The 20,339-nt window shown below is 39.1% G+C and overlaps 3 protein-coding genes across 4 annotated transcripts; 2 read left to right on the forward strand and 1 right to left on the reverse strand.

Annotated features, from left to right (window-relative positions):
- Positions 1-473: 473 nt before the first annotated feature.
- Positions 474-7,094, forward strand: si:dkey-5i3.5 (uncharacterized protein LOC565091 homolog). The gene is made up of 4 exons (XM_034686480.1): positions 474-848; positions 2,091-2,374; positions 5,149-5,395; positions 5,540-7,094. The coding sequence occupies exons 2-4, from the start codon at positions 2,138-2,140 to the stop codon at positions 5,899-5,901; spliced, it is 846 nt and encodes a 281-aa protein (XP_034542371.1). The 5' UTR covers positions 474-848; positions 2,091-2,137; the 3' UTR covers positions 5,902-7,094.
- A 1,138-nt stretch (positions 7,095-8,232) lies between these two features.
- On the forward strand, positions 8,233-17,625 carry rbm28 (RNA binding motif protein 28). Its single transcript, XM_034685999.1, has 20 exons — positions 8,233-8,599; positions 9,745-9,891; positions 9,980-10,098; positions 10,462-10,537; positions 10,653-10,745; positions 10,857-10,928; positions 11,054-11,156; positions 11,244-11,488; positions 11,584-11,650; positions 11,737-11,846; positions 11,938-12,011; positions 12,157-12,292; positions 13,307-13,371; positions 13,504-13,662; positions 13,871-14,020; positions 14,246-14,320; positions 14,427-14,553; positions 14,734-14,872; positions 15,624-15,738; positions 17,294-17,625. The coding sequence occupies exons 1-20, from the start codon at positions 8,482-8,484 to the stop codon at positions 17,426-17,428; spliced, it is 2,325 nt and encodes a 774-aa protein (XP_034541890.1). The 5' UTR covers positions 8,233-8,481; the 3' UTR covers positions 17,429-17,625.
- A 376-nt stretch (positions 17,626-18,001) lies between these two features.
- Positions 18,002-19,892, reverse strand: LOC117814584 (leptin-like). 2 transcript variants are annotated; one of them, XM_034686002.1, is made up of 3 exons: positions 19,796-19,892; positions 19,059-19,250; positions 18,002-18,973 (listed from the first exon to the last, which is right to left on the reverse strand). In XM_034686002.1, the coding sequence occupies exons 2-3, from the start codon at positions 19,206-19,208 to the stop codon at positions 18,638-18,640; spliced, it is 486 nt and encodes a 161-aa protein (XP_034541893.1). In that variant the 5' UTR covers positions 19,209-19,250; positions 19,796-19,892; the 3' UTR covers positions 18,002-18,637. The 2 variants fall into 2 exon arrangements, with proteins under 2 accessions (XP_034541893.1, XP_034541892.1); XM_034686001.1 differs by lacking the exon at positions 19,796-19,892 and having other exon boundaries at positions 19,059-19,603.
- Between the last annotated feature and the right edge of the window lie 447 nt (positions 19,893-20,339).

The raw sequence follows: 20,339 nt of genomic DNA on the forward strand, positions 1-20,339 counted from the left end.
AACCTACATATACTTTTTTTAAATATAAAACTACCTCACGTTCAAGTCAGCATCTTTGCACTACGCACCACTGCACTATTATCATAGATTTTTTTAGCCTGTACATATTAGTCATGCCTATTTGTTATTATTTTGTGTTTATAGTTGATGTTATTGTTCTTGTTATTATTATTATTATTATTATTATTATTATTATTATTGTTATTATTATTATTATTATTATTATTATTATATATTTTTATTTTTATTTTTATTTGTATGCCTTATTCTTATGCCTTTGTACAAAGAGAGCACAGTTTACCAAAGACAAATTCCTTGTGTGTTCAAGCATACCTGCCCAATAAAGCTGATTCTGATTCTGAAAAAGTGTATAACAATGAGCCAAAGAGACAGTCTTTTAAACGGCTCTTTGAAATGAACGGCTCCTCAAGATCCGGTTCCCTTCAAAGAGCCATAAACCTCATATCTATTGCAAGGCGAGTCCCCATGACATCCAAAGGAGGGCAGCAGTTTTCCTTAGATGCCCCAGACGGTCAACCGAGGATAACACACCCAGACGAAGAAGCAGTCAGAAGGGAAAGGCATGGCACGTGCTGTTCCATATGTTACAACACTGACAACAAACACTGACATTGCTGTCCTTAGCTCGTCAGCTAACCTCTACTCTACTGGCCTCGATGTACTTTCCAAGAGCGTGGAGCATCACTAGGACAAGAGACTCATTCAGCCATTTCACCGGATGAAGATCGGAGATATGCTGAGAAACTGGATGTCAATCGCTCGAAAACAAGAAGAAGAAGCAGAAGAGGAAGGATACGAAGGAGGAAGACAAACTTAGGAGCTTTGCGGTAACGTTAAAAACTGTGTCCACGTTAAGATGTAGTCTTCTTAGTGTTTGTTTCATATATAACGCTGTGTGTTACGTGTTGCCTGCAAAGTTCTAACTTGTGTTGGTGAAGTAGCGCGATAACATCATGTTTACGTCCTGTTCATTTAGGTTACTTTGTGGGATTTTTGTGTTGAATTCGCGCAGCATCAAACTACGGTTATTATGGTAATGTTCTTACGTGAACAAAAACTGACAACAACGCCAGCTGCTTTTCTAGATTGATGTAGTATTCTGTATTTTAATTCTCTACCTCTGGTTACTTATTTACAGTGGTGGACAGTAACAGTACATTTACTTGAGTACTGTACATGTTTTGAGTACATGTTTTGAGTATCTGTACTTTACTTAATTATTATTTTTTTGGGTGTACTTGTTACTGTTACTCCATTACATTTAGAAGACAACTATTGTACTTTTCACTCCACTACATTTCTATAAATGCTCTAGTTACTCACTACTTTTGCTTTGAAGTCAGCTCATGAATTTCCTTCTCTTTTCTGAAATCTGATCCCTAAGACAGTAAAATGTGTTTGTGTAGTTCTGTTTGTCTCAGTGGTTTAGTCATACATATCATGCGTCTCCACAGTTGAACGTGGAGCAAACAGAGCAGATTTCAGTCAGATCAGGCAGTTCATTTAGAGGTGGTAATGATGGCTATAATTCTCCACCTGAGCACCCATGGTCATATCTTCAGCCCGTGTTAGAGGTTTTTGAAATGAAGAATGATACGTATAGTTTGAAATGTTCACCCTGTTTCCCACTCGGCCCAAACATACAAACATTCACAGTCCAATCTGAGAAAGCGTGTTGAGCTGTGTAATATTTGTTTAATTCCAGATGAACATTTCAAACTAAGTTGTCTGTGCTTGGAGTAACTTAGTTTCTGTTTTTATTCCATGGTATAGTTTTTAGAGATTTCAAGTAATGGTTTCTAAATAAACATGATGTAACAGAATGTACTCCTATGTATGTATTCTTGACTGCCATCATGCTTTGTGGAAATACAAAGTTTTGAGTTTTTTAAGAAGTACTTTGAATACTTAAGTATTTTTAAAAGCAAGTACTTCGGTACTTTAACTCAAGTAATGATTTGACAGAGCAACTTTCACTTGTATTGGAGTAATATTTGACATGGAGTATCTATACTTTGACTTAAGTAATGAAGACGTGTACTTTGTCCACCACTGCTTGTTTATTGCAGATACATCACCTTCAGCTGACTGGAAAACCTGACCACAAAACATCACAATGTTGGGCAGGATAGCCCTGAGCAGAGGCATTACAGCCCATAGACTCAGTAAGAATGCCACTTTGTACATGAATGAGGTAGCCCCTCCGGTCTCAGGATGTCGGACCCAAGTCTCTGAAGAACAAAAACCTCTTATGTTGATGTTGCCGTGGTTAGGATCTCGCCCCCAAGCCATGGCCAAGTATTGTGAAATCTACTTCAAAACTGGCCTCGATGTGCTGGTAGTGGAGAGTGAGGTAAGGACATCATGTATCATTGACTGAGACATTTTGAAAAGATGCATAGATTTATATTAGACATAATTATTTGATTATTTGAGTTAACATTTGACAATGTCACATTGACGGCTGTGCTGTTGTGCTGAATACTAGCTCTCATTCGTGGGAAAGAGTGCCAAAAACAATAACAGCAGTGTCAGTAAAAGCATAACCTCAATAGTTTTACTATTACACAACAGTTTTATAAGATGCAGTAATAAGCAACATGAGATAATCACTTTCACATGATCATTCATTGGTTTGGCTAGCACAACCTGTTAAGCAACATGACAAGAAATGCACTGTCTCCACACTCAATTTGAATATGTATAGGCCGTTACATTAGCAGAAGACATCTGCTTTGTATTATGTGCATTCTTCTATGTTTTTCTTTTTATAATGCTAATGGTCTGCAGAACACCACAGGCTAAATGAAATATATAGTTGAAAGTTCCAGTGCTGCTGTACTATACATCAGCACTCATGGGACACCTCTGGTTCAGTCCTGCTTATATTCCATTCAGTGTAGCAGTATTATCAGTATACCAGATAGTTATTATCCAAAACTCATATTTCATATGCAATGTGCCAAGAATATCAGATTGTACTACACACTGCAGTAGTGTTTTACAGTGTGTAAGCCAGCATGCTTTTGGCTTTTGTTTGTTTGTTTTTTTACCTTGTCTGAACTACAATCCCCCATAATGGCAATGTTTTATCAATAGGCCTGCCAGGTTTTGTTACTCATCTGCAGCCATTTGCCATTAATACTACACTAAGTGAAACAGACTTTGATGCATGTTGATGTCGCATGTTGATGTCGCAGGTAGTCAAAGTTCATGGCCCTATGTGTCCCTGTTGTAAGCACACTGCGTGAGGGCGGTTGCAGCATAGACTATGGTAGAAAGACAAAGTTTGCAATTTCAAATGTAGTATGTGAGTTTCATATTGTAGGGTTGGTCCACTTCGGGACACTTTTAAATAGTATTATGAGACCTGATTTAAACTCAAGCTGCCTTAAACCAAACTTTACTCTTTTTGATTTTAATGACTGCTGAAGGTGGTTACATGAAATGTATTGGATAGTTTTGGGCAAGGTGAATTTCCTGTATATACTTTATTAAACGTATTGAATCTTCTATTAGATAGATAGATAGATAGATAGATAGATAGATAGATAGATAGATAGATAGATAGATAGATAGATAAATAGATAGATAGGAACTTCATTAATCCTTTGGGAAGGTTCCCTCAGGAAATGCAGATTCCAGCAGCAGGTAACATCAAAGGACAGAAAAGAAACAGCATACAGATACACAAAATAAAAAAACACAAATTTAATATAAGTATTTATTTTACATTAAAGGGGACATATCACGCTTTTTTCATCAATATATATTGGTCTAAGAGGTCCCCAAAACATGTCTTTAAAGTTTATGCTCAAAAAAACACTTTGAAATCAGATTTTGGTCTGCCTGAAAAGTCCTCTTCTTCATTCCTCATCAGAACACTGTTTTCCCTCTGACCACGCCCCCTCCAGAAGTGGATGTGCCTCGGCTCTCCAGCACGTTGATCTAATGTTTACATGTTGGCTGAATATACACGGCTGCTCAGAGATCGCGTTACTTCAACCCTCTGAATCTGATCCTGACGGAGAGGCGCCTGTAGCAGGACCTTTCTGAAGGATTGGTCATAGATTTAGTGTTTCTTGTTGTTTTATTTATCAGTATGTAGACGTGTGTCTTGGTACACAGCTACGAACATGTAGCTATGTGGCTATGCTAACTAGCGCTAGCACTTATCCATGATAAATAAAAATCATCCACTAGATCTTCAAATCTGCAGACATGGGGAGTAAAACCGACCTCTGCCAGAAAGGCAGCAGGACCTTTTATGAAGGATTGGTCACAGATTCTGTGTTTCTTGTTGTTTTATTTGTCAGTATGTCGACGTGTGTCTTGGTACACAGCTACAGCTACAGCTACAGCTACAGCTACAGCTACAGCTACAGCTACAGCTACAGCTACAGCTACAGCTACAGCTACAGCTCCGAACATATAGCTATGTGGCTATGCTAATTAGCGCTAGCACTTATCCATGACAAATAAAAATCATCCACTATATCTTCAAATCTGCAGACGCGGGGAGTAAAACCGACCTTTGTGTTTATTAAGACAGCCTACAACTAGCATGCCTCCTTCCTAAGCTCCTTGTTAGCACACATTTGTGCAGGTAATGAAAAACGGGGGAGGGATTCAGTATTATTTTATACAGTCTATGGGCTGAACAAGCTCCGAGCTCTGACTCCGTGACAGACCGGATATTGTTGTGCCGTAACAAAAACACGGAAGTCTGAAACGGCTCGTTTCACACACATTTACAGAAAGGTGTAGAAATCAAAACAGGGGCAGAATGGATTTTTTTCATTCACGGGGGGTTTGTAGACATGCCAGGGACACATATTTCAGGTAAAGAACCATTAAAAAGTCAATTTTGCATGATATGTCACCTTTAATATTTTTTTCTTATTTAAAGAAACACAAAGCTAGGGAATTTGTGTGACAAGCAGTTGTAGCATGCTGTTGTCAATCAACAATGTGATGCAACACATGAAATAATCACTCACAGTCATTACTTTGCTTTTGATATGAAGATCCATTTTTTATTTAATAGAGAAATAAACACACTTGACTCCATCAAAAGGTTATAATATTCCATACTCAAAGGTTCTTCCTTGTTTCCTTCCAAACCAGGCGAAAGAGTTCCTGTGGCCACGTTGGGGTCTGGAGCATGGAAAGAGGGTACTGGATTTACTCCACAGTGAACGCTTTGTGTCCCGCCCACTGCTTGTCCATGCCTTCTCTATTGGTGGGTACACGTTTGCTCAGCTGCTGGTGAATGTATCAGAAGACACACAAAGATATCAGGGGCTTACACAGAGGATCAAAGGCCAAGTTTATGACAGCTTGGTGGTGGGCTCTGTGGAAAGAATGGCCACAGGTCAGTTTAATTTGAACATTATTTGCATTTCATCAGTATCCAGTACAGACAACCTTACTGGCTAGTTCTAAAATATGCTTTGAATTAAACAAATGTGATTTGGAATGAATGCTTCTTATGAAGTGTGCTTTTCTTTCTGCACAGGTCTTGGCAAAACTCTACTTCCTCATTGGGAGAGCGTGATAAAACGAGTAAGCTTGTTATACTTCAGCATGTTTAAACACCAAACAGTGGACTACTTCAACAATGGGATTGAAGCATTTTGGAATACACCTGTCACCGCCCCTGCACTGTTCTTTTTCTGTGAAAACGACCCATTGAGCGACCCACGAGTTATGGAGGAATTGATTGATCACCTGCGTAAGCGTGGTATGGACATTACAGCTAAAAAATGGGAGGATTCAACACATGCAGGTCACCTTAAAAGGCACCCCGAAGAGTATCTAGCCACCATCAACATGTTTCTAAACTCACTCCCCATCGCCCAGATGAAGGCTAAATTGTAGGATGGTTTCACTGCAGCAAAATGCCATGTTGGTTAGATTTTTTCTGTTTTATCTAAAATGTTTGTTAACGTCTTTTGTGGTACTGTAACAGCAATATTAACTCTGTGAAATGCACAACATGAATGCTGTGCTAATTACACTGGAAGGAGAAGTAACAATGCAGTAAGACCGCAAATTACTAGAAACCAAAGATAACCAGTTTACAATTTCTGAAATTACAAAGGTATGTTGGGGGGGGGGGCTTGACTGTATATATGTTGTTCTCTTTGGATGAAAATACAGATTGCCTCGTAGAAAAAGTGCTCCATGGTTTTCCACTTCACCTCTTCTGTATGCATACTGTATGTAAGAGCTACTCCATTTTATTTGATACTGGAATTGTTTGAAATGTTGGAATCTGGAATGGTTCTGGTGTAGTTAGAACCATCTGGAGCTGAACCCGCTCCAGACGGTAGAGATGACAGTGGACCCCCCCCCCCCCCCGAGCTACTCCATTTTATTTGATACTGGAATTGACCCCTATCAACTAAAAGAAAACTACGGTATATAAATACAGCAAGTTAACAAGATAGACAATGTTCATGAAGAATTAAACATATCTTGTCATGGAAAAGGAACACTGTCAGGACACATTAATGTATGTTTTATCAATGTCAAGGTACAGTGCCTTCATTTTGACCTCATGTTTTTGAAGTGAACCTAAATTGCTGCATTGTCGAAGTTGCTAATTAAAGAATTTAAGTTTACATTCCTTCAATACTCACTAATTTGTTGCACTTTGCGTAATTTTGCATCTACTTTTAAAAAAAACGATAACGCCTTCTCTTCAGTGTTATATTTAATATTTTTATATTTAATATACTACCTTACTCTATCTGTTCATTCTGTGAATTTAAAGAGATTGTATGTGCTTCTTGTCACCTGGAAATTCCCAAGGAGGGTAAACTTACCTCGCCCCCTCCCCCTAATTGCTTCAACTAAACACTTGTTAGACCAGTTTGTTGAAAATCTGTCAATGCCTCTTTCAACAATGCAGAAGGTACAGTTTCATGTATTTATCTACTTAGCTTTGAACCTTAACTTACATGAGATATGCATTTCTTAACTGTGCAATAAAGTTTCATTCTTTATTTTTTTTAACGTATTCTCTGTCAGTGTGGGTGATTTTGGAAATAAATTTGAAGTGGTCTTCCCTCTGGTGTGTTATCATTTAACTATTCATATGAAATTGTAACAATTAGACATGTACAGTACATGCTGCCTGGGATTTTTTGAAACCACAAATGTTCAGTTGTTTTGAGGATCCTTATCAGAAATCAGTGGTGGACAAAGTACACAGCTTCATTACTGAAGTCAAAGTATAGATCCTCCAGGTCAAATATTACTCCATATTATTACTTGAGTTAAAGAACTGAAGTACCTGATTTTAGAAATACTGAAGTATTCAAAGTACTTCTTAAAAAATCTCAAAACATTGTATTTTCACAATACATAAATGCAGTCAGGATTACATAGGAGTACATTCTCTGTACCATGTAATAAAAACAGCAACTAAGTTACTCCAAGCACAGACAACTTAGTTTGAAATGTTCATCTGGAATGGTTCTGGTGTAGTTAGAACCACCAGGAGCTGAACCCACTCCAGACGGTAGAGATGACAGTGGACTTCAGGAGAAGCCCCCCCCCCCCCCCCCCCCCACACCATCCTGAACAGCACTGTGTCTACTGTGGACTCTTTCAGGTTCCTGGGATCCACAATCTCCCGGGATCTGAGGTGGACCTCCCACATAGACACAATCAGGAAAAAGGCCCAGCAGAGGTTGTACTTCCTGCGTCAGCTCAGGAAGTTCAACCTGCCTAACGAGCTGCTGATCATGCTTTACACCTCCATCATCCAGTCTGTTCTGTGCACCTCCATCACTGTCTGGTGACAGTGCGTGTGGCGCTTGGTTCCAGTCCCTTAGAGAGCTAAGGGACTCATGTTAAGTGTAAACAGCCAAACAGCTGCTGTCAGTCTGCATTTTGATCTAGTGCACAGTAGTATATATGTCTAGTATATAGGGGTGCACTGATTTTTTGCCAGTTAGTTCTCAGCCGGTCCCCAACCTTCTCAGTCTCTTTTGTCAGGGTTGAATGTGTCCCTCTGACAACACCCTTACTCAAGTAAAGTACAGATACTCAAAACATGTACTAAAGTACAGCACTCAAGTAAATGTACTCTGTTACTGTCCACCACTGATGATTACACGAAGTTAACCTCCCAGACAGGAGGGGGCGACATAACCCAACTTTCTGCAAATTAACAGGAAAGCTGGTGTGACGCAGCTTCCGTTCATTTTCAAGATGGCTGCCCACAGATGTAAACATGCGACATGCAAGCCAGCGTCGTTTGAAGGGAACACATCAGTGGCACGTTTGTAACTGATAAAGTATTCGATTGAGTCTCTTCGCTTATAAATAACTACCAGCCTGTGGTTGGTAAAAAAAAAACTCCGCTATCATTTTGTGAGTCTTTTAGTGCCTGGAAGGCAAATATTCATGTAATAAGAGCTACCGTTAGCAAGCTAGCGACAGGCAGCCATGCCTGCTCAGACCTTATTCGTTGGTTCTCTTCCAGCTGAAGCCTCAAATGAACGCTTAGCGGAGATATTCTCAGAAATCGGGCCGGTAAAGCAATGTTTCGTGGTCCGAGAGAAAGGTAACACTTAAGATGTCATTTACGCTGTCTTTTTGCTTTGTTCGTTTTCCTTTATTTCTAACCCAAACAGGATTGGGTATTCAGAATATATGCTGGTTGATAATTGTCTGTAACCTTTGCTTTGACTGTATACGTTGAAGACACCTCACATATTTTTTGTAGAATAATTAAATTATCAATGTGAAGAGTTCATTTTCAAAAACAGACAACTCACTTTTAAACATTTTTAAAAATGTTTAAAAAAATTTTCTATTACTATCTTTAGGTATTATCAATCAATTGAAGTGTGGTGGCTTTTACTAAGTTAAATTGACATTACTAATTAGTGGTATCTTAAAAATTTAACTTCATTAAAAATGTATATTAAAAGGAAATATTTTTTTTAGAAAATTTATAAAAACGGAGATATCTGTTTTTGCAAAAGAACTCTTCGTACACTCTTAAATGTATTTTTTATGTATTATATACGGTTGCCCTGAAGGACAAAACAAATTTACAAAAGGTGAAACACTTTAACAAAGTTGGAGACAAATTTAAATTTTGGGAAACATTTTTACATTTTATAAAATAAAATTACATCGGCAAAACATTTTTACCAAGGTCAAAACAAATTTACATTTAAAGAAACAAATTTACATTCAAGGAAACAAATTTACAAATGACGGAACACTTTTAGTGTTAAGTCTGACTCCTTTTAGCCTGACTGTTTAGCCTGAGGCGATGTGGTCTGAGACCGTTTCATCTGAATTCTGACACATGATGAAGGTTTTTCTGGAGATAATACTGAGCTTTTCTGGAGACATGATGCTTTTTCATCTGAGGTCTGACACCTCTCTCTGAGACCCGAGGATGTCCTAATATGTAAACCAAGTCCATCCCCATTTGGTGTCTCTCCATCAAAAAAATCTAAATGACCCCTCACTCGATCACTTCTGGTATTTGGTACATTGCCTTTCCATAAAAATGAAATGTTAATTTGTTTCAGAAATGGTTAAAGTGTTCCGTTGTTAATAAATCGGTCTCCAGCTTTGTAAAAGTGTTCCATCTTTTGTGAATTAGTTTTGTCCTTCAGGGCCACCATAATTATACAATTTAAAATGTATACTTATGTATTATATTCATGTAATATGTATGTATTTTTTTAGGAGCAGAAAAATGTCGGGGATTTGGCTATGTCACATTTTCAATGGAGGAAGATGCTCAGCGGGCGATGAAAGACATCAAAGATTACGACGGACAGAGGCTCTCTATTTCAGTGGCGAAGAAGAAAATAAAAGACAAGAGGAAAACAGGTGTGTGTTAAACGCATTTTCACAAACTAGCTTTTGTAATGAAACCTGGGCTGTGTTCTTGACAACTATGCTCATGTATTTCATGTAGCGCCTCAAGATCCAGCTCCAGCGCCAGCTGCGCCGCCTAAGGAAAGAGAGCAAAGAGAAAAAGGCTACAGAAAAAACTGTCTCAAATCAAGACTGATCATAAGGAACCTTAGTTTCAAGGTAAAGTATTTAACATTGTTTTGAAATGCTACAACTGAGAAGAAACCATATCATAAATGTAGGACCAGCAGGCTGCGAAACAGCTTCCTACCTCAGGCTATCAGACTGTTAAAATCTTAAGTGACCATTAATACACTGCTGTATACTTATTTATTACACTGCCTACTGCACTTTAACTTTTTGATGAATGAGTGAGGATGATACTGTACTCTTATTGCCATATATTTTTATTACTAGATTTTACAAACTGATCTCCTGGAAACCCTCTTTCATTTTGTTTTCAATAAAGCTTGATTTGATTTGATCTACTGTTTGATCTCACTCTATGTTTTCACTTGGCACTAAATACATTTTGTTTCACAGTGCTCAGAAGATGACCTGAAGCAAGTTTTTGCCAAGTTTGGAACTGTTCTCGAGTCCAAAATCCCCCTCAAACCTGGTAAGAATGATTACAGTTCATACTGGATGCTCGAACACACTAAAAAAATGAATTTGGTGTGACCTCTGACTTAGTTGATTTATTTTCTCATGATGTTTTTTCTTTTTTTGTACAGATGGAAAGATGCGAGGATTTGCATTTGTCCTTTTTAAAACTGTGTCTGAGGCCGCAAGAGCACTTGGTGCTATGAACCTGAAGGAGATAAAAGGTCAGTGACTGACATACCTGGATTACTGAAACACTGTCGGTATCATAATGTGATGAATTAATTGTTAATCGTTATGTTACTGTTAATTCACTAATACTGTTTTGTTCACAGGCCGACAGGTCGCAGTTGACTGGGCTGTGCCTAAGGACAAGTTTATTGCCACACAGCAGCCGACAACTGCACGTAAGTTCCATTTTTAATTGATTAACGCAGCTCTATCCATCCACTGACTGATACTAGCAGATACATTAAAGTATATATAGACAAACATATGAATGATTACATGATTTTTTTAAATCATGTTATAGGAAATAAAAATACAGAGGAGACGACAACAGCAAATCAGCCAGATGCAGAGAGTGACTCTGAAGATGAGGAGGAACAAAAGACCCAAGCAGCAGGGAGTAAAAAGTAAGAACCTAAGTTATATTTCCTTCTGTTTATTTGCCTCCAAGTGTAACTTCAGGAGTTGATTGTTTTGTTACATCTTTTTCTCAGAGTCACTGCAAAGACAGCCGTGAAGCAGGAAGAGGAATCAGAAGATGGAGATGATAGTGAGAGCCAAGACATGGAGGAGGATGAGGATGATGATGTGTCTCAGGAGGAGGAGGAGGAGGAGGAGGAAGAAGAAGAAGAAGAAGAGGAAGAAGAGGAAGAAGATGATGATATAAGTAGCCATGTTTCAAGTGATGATGAAGATGGCAGTGAGGATGAAGATGACGATGACCAAGATGATGAATCGGGTATGAATTCTCTGCTCATTTCAAATATTTCTTACTGTACCGTAAATGTTTTCTGTCATGTTTTTATGCTGCCTCTCTATTTTTTTCATCTAAAGCTAAAAAGAAAAAGCCAAGGAAACCTCTTCCATCAGATGTGCAAGAGGGAAAAACAGTTTTCATCAGGTTAGCACTCCTCATTATTCTGAATCTTTCATCCACACGTCTTCTTTTTTTAAATTAATACTTACTTATACTCCTATTTGATTCAGGAACCTGTCCTTTGACACAGAGGAGGAGGGTCTTGAGGAAGTTCTTCTACGCTTTGGAGAGCTCAACTACATAAAGATAGTTGTCCACCCAGATACAGAGCATTCAAAAGGTCAGTGAGGAATACTCAGGTGTTGCATCATCCCCCATGTTGTTTGAGACTGCGGCTTATTTGTTTATTGTGGGGTTCGTTGTTTTCCCAGGTTGCGCATTCGCTCAATTTAAGACAAAAGAGTCTGCAGACAAGTGCATAGCAGCAGGAGAGGATGAGGCGGAGGTACTTTGCAATCTTTTTTATTTCATATCTCATAATGAACATTTTCTGCATATTCCTTTTTTAGAACATTAAATCATGCCCAGTCCTTTTTCTTGCTATTATTTGATGTCACTTCCTTGTTGTAACATCTGTTTACTGGTTGCAGAATGGTGGCATTCGTGTGGATGGCAGAAAGCTATTTATTGTGGCAGCAGTGAGCAGAGATGATGCTGCCAAGATGAAAGTGAACAAAGTTAAAGTGGAAACGGGCACCAGGAACCTATACCTTGCTCGAGAAGGATGTGAGTACACCTGCTACATGCTTTGTTTTCCAAGTACTGATCTGTCCTTTCTCTCTGCTCTACTAGTGATTAAGGCTACGTGATGATAAGCATAACAGACATTGTAAGATGACGATGAAAAGTACCAAATTAATGAAGTGTGTATCCCAACAAGAGAAATATTTCAAACTAGTACAATAATAATGGGATGGCCAAAGTGAGGCAGTGACTTTTACAGAGGTGGCTTGAAGTATTTGTGCAAACACAGACATGAATAGCCGTCATTCATCCTTTCTATCTCTATCAATCATTTTATTTTAATGAACATTAAGCATCATCCAGATGTTATCTCTCTGTATGATTTAAAAAAACCAAACATTTTAAAGTAACACAACAGAGTGGCAACATATAGGCTTAATCTTCTTCTCTCTAGAAAGATTGTCCACATGTCCCAAAGCACGAGTCCAAGTCAAGTCTCAAGTAACGTAAGCGTGCTACTTTAGTGACTTTAGTACGACTCAAGTCCAAGTCTCAAATTTGAGTGCCCATCTCCGGTAGTGTCCATTGAATGTTAACTGGCTGGTGAGACACAATATATATTCTAGTGAACATATCACCTAAAATGTTAAAAGAGCATAAAGCTGATATAAAACTCACAATACTGTTAAATCTTAAGGTATTTTTATGTGCCATTTCTCTCAGGATTTAGTTCTACAGAGAGACAAAAGAAAGGTTAAATCCCAAATTTCAGCACTGTTAGATTTCAAAATATTATTTAATATAACTTTTTTTCTCCATACATCACTGGTCTGATCTACCCGGGTCTTCAGCCCGTGGTCTAAACGCAGACAACAATGGGGGCACAGGAACCTTTTAGTTCAGGGTAAAGTAGTTCTGGGGGCTAAAAGACCCCAGAACTCTTGGTCGAAATGCACCTTATGAAAGAAATTTAAAGTATTGCCTTCTAAATCTGCATTGTTGAATTGCCTCTAAATCTGAAACTGAATGCTGTCCACTTCTGGCTGCGACACACAGTGATCCGTGCTGGCACCAAGTCTGCAGAGGGCGTGCCAGAAGCAGATATGATCAAAAGAACCAGAGTAAGTACAGATTTCAGTGACCATATTAGACATTTGTAGTTGGAGAATGATTTGTTTCTCTAATGAAGAATGGTTCATGGTTTACACCTCCTATTGTTATAACATCCATTTGGTTTTATGTCTCTCCCACAGTTTGAAGAAATAAAGAGGACAAAGCTAAAGAACATCAACGTGTTTGTGTCAAAGAATCGTCTGTGTGTCCACAACCTGTCGAAGTCAGTGGACAATAAAAAACTTAGAGCGCTCTGCCTCCAAGCATTTAAGGTCACCAAGGGTATTCGCATCCCAGAGGTGAGAAACACAAAGGCATACAGGCAGTTATCTTTCATGCACAGTTCTCTAAAGCATTTGTAGAGGTAGTGAGTGAGTGAGTGAGCGGTATACATAAACATTAGTTTCTCAAATAATTAAAAACAATGTGTGGTTGTGCCCACTAGGGGGTGGTGTTGTAATTTTTGTTTCTGTCATTTGTACACGACCCTCCTGTTCCTGCTTCTAGTGTCGAGTGATGTATGACAAGAAGCCAGAGAAGGGTCAGGCGATGGGACAATCGTTGGGTTATGGCTTTGTTCAGTTCCAGGAGCATGAGCATGCTCTCACCACGCTTCGTTATCTCAACAACAACCCTGAAATCTTTGGCCCAAACAAGGTAAGTTACAGCGAATAAGTAAATATGTGCCAAAATCATCACTACCCATCTTTCTTTTTTCTCCACTGTATTAATTAACCCCAAGAATTGTTAGGCTGGTGTTCATTTGTTCTGCCACATTGGGTTAAACAGAAAATATGTTCTTATTTCATGTCCTAGTCCACAAGAAATGTTATGTTTGTAATACATAACTAAAACTGCATTGTTCTGTTCGTTGCCCTGCAGAGACCGATTGTTGAGTTCTCCCTGGAGGACTCGAAGAAACTCCAAATCAAAGAATTGCGACAACAGAAGAACAAGGTGTGTCGGATCAGTCGGTCTGAGAGTAACACCAAAGTAACCCTGTTCACACTTAAAAAGACTGTTTTGCTAAATGCAAAATAACTTTGTGATGATGTTTTTTCAGATGTTTAAACAACAACCTTTTAAAGGAGGAGCCAAACCTCAATCCCAGACTGCTGGAGCTGGAAAAGGACCTAAAAATGATGGGAACAAAGCGCATGCATCATCCCAGCAGACAGAAAGGCAGACAGGTTTGTAAATGTGATTTCTGTATTCAATTTGTCGTTCCTTTCAGTTGAAAAAACATATTAGATAGTTAAATTATATGAAAACTGATTTTAAAAAACGACATACCTTTTAATTATGCTGTTACCTTTGAAATGTATTTCCCTCTTTGATATTCTTTGTTCTTCTTACCCTGCTTTTATCAGTTAACCCTCAGCAGCAGAAGCAAGGCAGACAATATTTCGGCTTTCAGACCAACCCCGAGGTTGAGCATGTTGATCTGGAGTGCGGGAAAAAACGAAAGAAGGTCTTACCTTTTCCTTCCCACCGTGGACCCAAGATTAGGTATGGTGTCATTATCTTCCCATACTCCTGTTTAAAAAGAACTGTGCATCACTCAGTGTTTAAGCTGATGAACGTAGAAAGCAATGATTATTTGAATAAGAAATTTGGTACATTTTTAGTTCGCTAAATATATGTTAAGTCATTGACAGCCATAGAGAGGAGGCGGAAGTGGTGTATGGTTGACTCCCGTCTCTCTTGAGTTATGAGTAAACAGTTCAACGCCAAAAACAATATAATAATAGTAATAATGCATTTTATTTATAGGCGCCTTTCTTGGCACTCAAGGTCACCGTACAACATTAAAAACAAACAGAGTTTAAATAGCAAACAGTAAATAAAACACAATTTAAAAAGTTTGAAGTGAATGGACAGAGGAGTTGTGGTCAGATGGAGTAAGCCAGTTTAAACAGATGGGTTTTGAGTTTGGATTTAAAATGTGGGAGTGAGTCAGTGTTGTGGAGGTCAGGTGGGAGAGAGTTCCAGAGCTGGGGAGCAGAGCGGCTGAAGGCTCTGCTCCCCATGGTAACAAAGCGAGCAGGGGAGACAGTGAGGTGGATGGAGGAGGAGGATCTGAGGGTGCGGACGGGTGTGGCAGTATGGAGGAGGTCAGAGAGATATGGAGGGGCGAGGTTGTGTATGGATTTGAAGGTGAGGAGAAGTATTTTGTAGGATGTATCAATGATCACAGAGGTCCTGATGTCTAAAAGCCTCTTGGTCTGGCCTGGCTACTTCAACTGATTTCTTTTTTCAGGATGCGTGATAAGGGAAAACAAAAGGCCCCACCTCCCAGTAAAGCAAAGCCTGGATCCAACAGGAAAGACCGTCAAAGACGACAGATGGAGAAGCCCACACAGTCCAGAAATCAGGTAAAAGTTGAAAACTACCGTTCTGAAATCAAAAGTCCTGAGACGTGTGTTATTGAAAGACATGCATCAACACCAAAACCATCTGACATCTATGAAATTATGAGGGAGTTCACAAGACTTATTTCAAAAGAAACTTCCAAAACCAGATCAAACTTAACCTTAAAGCTAGGGTTGGTAGTCACAGAAAAATAGCATGAGTTTGAATGTAGCATTTCCTCAGAACTCAGTCTAACCCCTCCCCCCTCCCCTTGGAGCTTTGAAACAACGCCCCCGCGACCATATGATCGTGACTGATTCAAAACCGGTCCTCACCAAAACATTATCATAGTGAAAGTTAAAAACACAAACAAACATGGCTGCTGTTAGTAATCACAACTGTCATGCTAGCATTATCCAGTTGTACTGGTGACACGATATCAGGAGAAAAGTTATAACACATATAATACTGTAACAGCTCTACTGTTTTTTAAACGTGTTCAGTGTAGATGTTCTTAATTCCTACAGTGTTGACAGTTAGTGAAGGCATCAGGAGAGGTGAAGAGTGTGCGAGTGGGAGAGAGGAGAGCCAAGAGGAGAAGTTTTTCATTCATTCAAACATTGATTGTTGTTTTGTTGGTTGGCGTGATCACGGCCAACAGTGACCGGTTATTAAAGCTCAACGTGTTCACGAATCGGCTCGTCATCCCTACAGAGTCCAGACGGATGCTACAATATACATTTCTGTAGGACTTAGTGAATGTCATTATTTTTTTTGCTTGTCAGAGCCCCCGTGGTGAGAGCTTTTAAGACTCTGATCCGGACTATAGTCCTGAGCAAAACACCTCATCGGGTCAGGGGGGACAGGCCCGATATCAAGCGAGAGGGGCAGTAAATAGAGTCAGGGGAAGCAGAGGCAGGGGACGGGGAGTGAACGCCGGAGAAATGTACGCGCAGGAGGCGGGCAGAATGGCAGGACTGGATTTGATTGGTTTCATAAAATTGGACCCCCAAAACAGGGATTGGTTGGTGTTTTCCCAGGTTTACTCCGACTGTAGGTAGCAGCTTTTTTGGGCTCTTTTTTAAGAACACATTATGTATTGATTGCCATCGGGACATAAAAATAATTTTAACCAGTATAACAAAAAGTGTATCTAAATCTGATTACCAACCCCAGCTTTAAGACTGGCTGCTGAGGCTACTATGTCTGGTATACGAAAAAGGTGTTTTTTAAATACTATATGTAAGACATTTAAAAAAACAATCTTAACACTTTATCAAGTTTTTGTTCTTACCAACAAGGTAGCGATAATGTCTCTGCCAGTCATAGAAGTGTCTTTGAGGAGCAAAATTTCAGATTAGGGAAAAGGTGTCTTAGTACGGTAAAGTTTAAAAAGAACAAATGATGCTGTATAATACTTAATGCAAAGCGTCACACAATACACAATCCCAAATACTTGATGCTCATCTCTGCTGGCTCTGCTGTTGAAGTCTTGGTCAATAATATCTCCCTAGCTTGGTGACATCTCGCAGAATTTCCCTGTTACACATCATGACTGTCTGTTGTGTTGTTTTCCAGACACAAGCAAAGAAGCAATTCAAAAATCGAGATGGCGACCGCTTTGAAAGTCTGGTGCAGCAGTACAAGAAGAAGCTGATGGGTAACAGTGACAAGAACACCAACATCAAAAGAAATAAGTGGTTTGATGCGTGATGTATTGTGTGTATTTCTTAGTGCAAATGCGTATGCTTGTGTGTATGTATGTCAGGGGGTAGCTTAAGGCTAAAGAAATCCCTTTAACTGGCACCCTGAGGTTTTAGTATAAGCACAGTTGATCTCTTAAATCTGTGTGCGATTGAAAGGGATATGATGCCCAACCGTAAAGAGTAAAGGATTCTTTTCTACTTTCATCCAGTTTCAATGTTTATTCTTTTCCACCACAAGAAACAGAGTCACCTAAGTGTATATTTTCTGTGTGTATTTGTCTTTTTTATGAAACTATTAATTAACCCTTGAATTGTATTTTCTCATAAATCTTCAGAGATTTGTATTAAATCTGTGAGTGTTGGATTCATAGACATGTTGTTTGGTTATGGAAGTTGGCATTCTATCCACTTAGCTGATAAGCTGATATCTCTGGATAAACAACTCCCACTCATGAACCCTGAATATACAAGTATACCGAGAGACGAACACCCACTGATGACATAATATTTTAACCTGGTTCAAAGGCCACACGACTTAAGTCACGTACTATGTCACGTACTACAAAGCACTGACAACAAACATATGTCTCTTAACTTTTTGTATTAAATATTTATTCAGTTTTTATCAAGAAATAAAAAATACAAGCAGCTGTACAAAAATATACACAATTTCATCCACAAATATAAATAGCAATTTTGGGAGAGCTGATGATATTGACCTGCAATAGAAGTTGCCCTTTGCCCCTCCTGACTGTGACAACCTCATACCAACACCTGTGTTATATTTGGCAAGTTTCTCCCTGGTTTTCAGGAAATTCCAGAGATGACAACTGCTTATTGTGATGTTTCCGCTGGCTGACTCAGCGTTTGAATCAAATATAAATCAATAAATTTTTACTTAAGGCTGTTGGCATGTCACAGGGAGGAGTTAAAACACATTTGTTCATATGATTTATCTTTGTATGCTAAGCACAGATCATTTGGCTGATAAATAGTCCTTTTAAAACACATGCTATGAACATTCTGGTGAAAAAATTAATGTCAATTAAAAAATACACATTTTCCTTAAAACAATGTATAAATAAATATGTATATAAATAAATGCATATTTAAAAAAACATCACTCAAGTCTAACATGACCCGGGAGGGTGCAGTCAGACATCACTTATGCAAAATTGCTCAACAACTCACAAGTATTGCTTCTATTTACAGTCTTTTAGCAAGTCTCAAGATGGTCCAGATTCTTCAGCAGCAAACTGAGAAACTCCTTCACTCTCATGAGAGCCTCCATGCTCACTGTGTGAATGAACTCCTTACGACTCTGCAGCTCTTGTAGACGTTCGGGTAGTGAAGGCTTTGATGGCTGCACGCTACAGTGTCCCTGCCTCCAGTGGTCGAGGTAACCTGCCAGTGAAGAGATTTCAAATTTGACCTGGGAGACTCCATCAAAGCTGTCTGAGATCAGACTGTTATAGCCCTCCAAGATGGTCACTATAGAGGCTGGTCCATTCAGGTCATAAGCAGTCTGATCGATGGTCAGGCCATCAGGGACCTGCAAAAAGACAAGAAAGACCGGTTAAAAATGCAGCAATTTTCATAAACATATCAGAGCTTGTGTCATTAATAACCTTATTAACCTGAAAGTCTTTGTTCAGTCTGACCACCAGCTGTTCAGCCATCCATTTCACTTTTGACTTCATCTTCACCACCTCTACTGACAGAGGAGCAGCCGTACACACAGTCAGGAGTTGCAGTAGAGAAAACAGAAGAGCCAGAGTGTAGTGCATGTTTGTAGTGTTTTGCAGGTGTAAATAATTCTGGCTGGTGTCCTTAAGAGAAGAAGAAAGATTGACATTATTAGCTTTTCCTTCTTTTAAATAGCAGGAATCCATCTCTCACATGTGGTTTCATTTTTGTGTCATCTCTCTGAGACATCAAGCATGAGTTCATGTCTGCATGTCATCATTTGTACACAAACACATTTCCTTCCAGTAAATTACTCAATATGTTTGTCAGTGGCAGGAAATATCTGTGATAGAGACACCTGTGATTTTTTATGACTGTGTAACAGGTACAAAGATCACTGAATTAGCAAACAATCCCAGACTCTGCTGCATGCTCAGGACGAATAGACGGAGAAGGATTAAGCTTCTAAAAAGAACTTCAACTGCAAGACATAAAATATAGCCTACCACAATTTCTGTGACAGGCATCATCTACAAATAAATTCTGTATACAAACATACCAAAAAGCTGTCAATGAATAGAAGTCCAAATAAGACACTGACGTAGTGTGATTCTAAAAATAAATAATGAAACGGTGATAGAAGAGTTGAATTTAGACAGTGAAGGAGACAGAGTAGAGTTGACCTTACCTTCACTGGTGTCTCTGTGAGTGCCACTGTTTGGCTCCATCAGGGTATCTTATAGTGGAGGACTGTTGACTCATCTCTTACTCACCTCACTCTCTCCGACCCCCTGTTCCCCCTCATCCACCCCCTCGCTTACCTCTCCATCTCACACCCGTCAACCCCCCAGTGGTGCTGCAGGGGATGGGACAGGACAGGACACAAGTTGAAGTAAAAAATGTTGTGACTGCCTTGGGACACATTTGAGTCATGGTATAAAAACATAGAGAAACTTGATTATATTCAAACAGGTCAAAAAATTAAGACATAAAGAATAATTAGTTATCATGAAACCTACCCCCAGAATAAGGAAGAGTTTGTGGATGCAGCTGTTTATGATTTTTTTTTCTCTTTATAGCAGGAAACAAGCTCTCACTGAAGCTGCTAAATGTCTACTCTGGATCAGCAGGGGTTAAGTGTTTCCTCAAAGGTATTTTAACAGTTTTGTTAAATACTTGATTCTTACTGGTTAAATACCTCAAAGCAACCTGATCCAAGACAGTGACGCAAA

This window comes from Notolabrus celidotus, chromosome 6 (genome assembly GCF_009762535.1).
Source record: "Notolabrus celidotus isolate fNotCel1 chromosome 6, fNotCel1.pri, whole genome shotgun sequence".
NCBI lineage: Eukaryota > Metazoa > Chordata > Actinopteri > Labriformes > Labridae > Notolabrus > Notolabrus celidotus.

What these genes read in the sequence shown, in the direction of transcription:
- si:dkey-5i3.5 (XM_034686480.1), top strand. Translation starts at nt 2,138, where the DNA reads ATGTTGGGCAGGATAGCCCTGAGCAGAGGCATTACAGCCCATAGACTC. An exon ending in TGCTGGTAGTGGAGAGTGAG is followed by an intron (nt 2,375 to 5,148) that starts GTAAGGACATCA and finishes CTTCCAAACCAG; the next exon opens with GCGAAAGAGTTCCTGTGGCC. An exon ending in TGTGGAAAGAATGGCCACAG is followed by an intron (nt 5,396 to 5,539) that starts GTCAGTTTAATT and finishes CTTTCTGCACAG; the next exon opens with GTCTTGGCAAAACTCTACTT.
- rbm28 (XM_034685999.1), top strand. Translation starts at nt 8,482, where the DNA reads ATGCCTGCTCAGACCTTATTCGTTGGTTCTCTTCCAGCTGAAGCCTCA. An exon ending in CAGGAGAGGATGAGGCGGAG is followed by an intron (nt 12,012 to 12,156) that starts GTACTTTGCAAT and finishes TACTGGTTGCAG; the next exon opens with AATGGTGGCATTCGTGTGGA. An exon ending in AAATCTTTGGCCCAAACAAG is followed by an intron (nt 14,021 to 14,245) that starts GTAAGTTACAGC and finishes GTTGCCCTGCAG; the next exon opens with AGACCGATTGTTGAGTTCTC.
- LOC117814584 (XM_034686001.1), bottom strand. Translation starts at nt 19,313, where the DNA reads ATGGATTCCTGCTATTTAAAAGAAGGAAAAGCTAATAATGTCAATCTT. An exon ending in GACTGAACAAAGACTTTCAG is followed by an intron (nt 18,974 to 19,058) that starts GTTAATAAGGTT and finishes GTCTTTTTGCAG; the next exon opens with GTCCCTGATGGCCTGACCAT.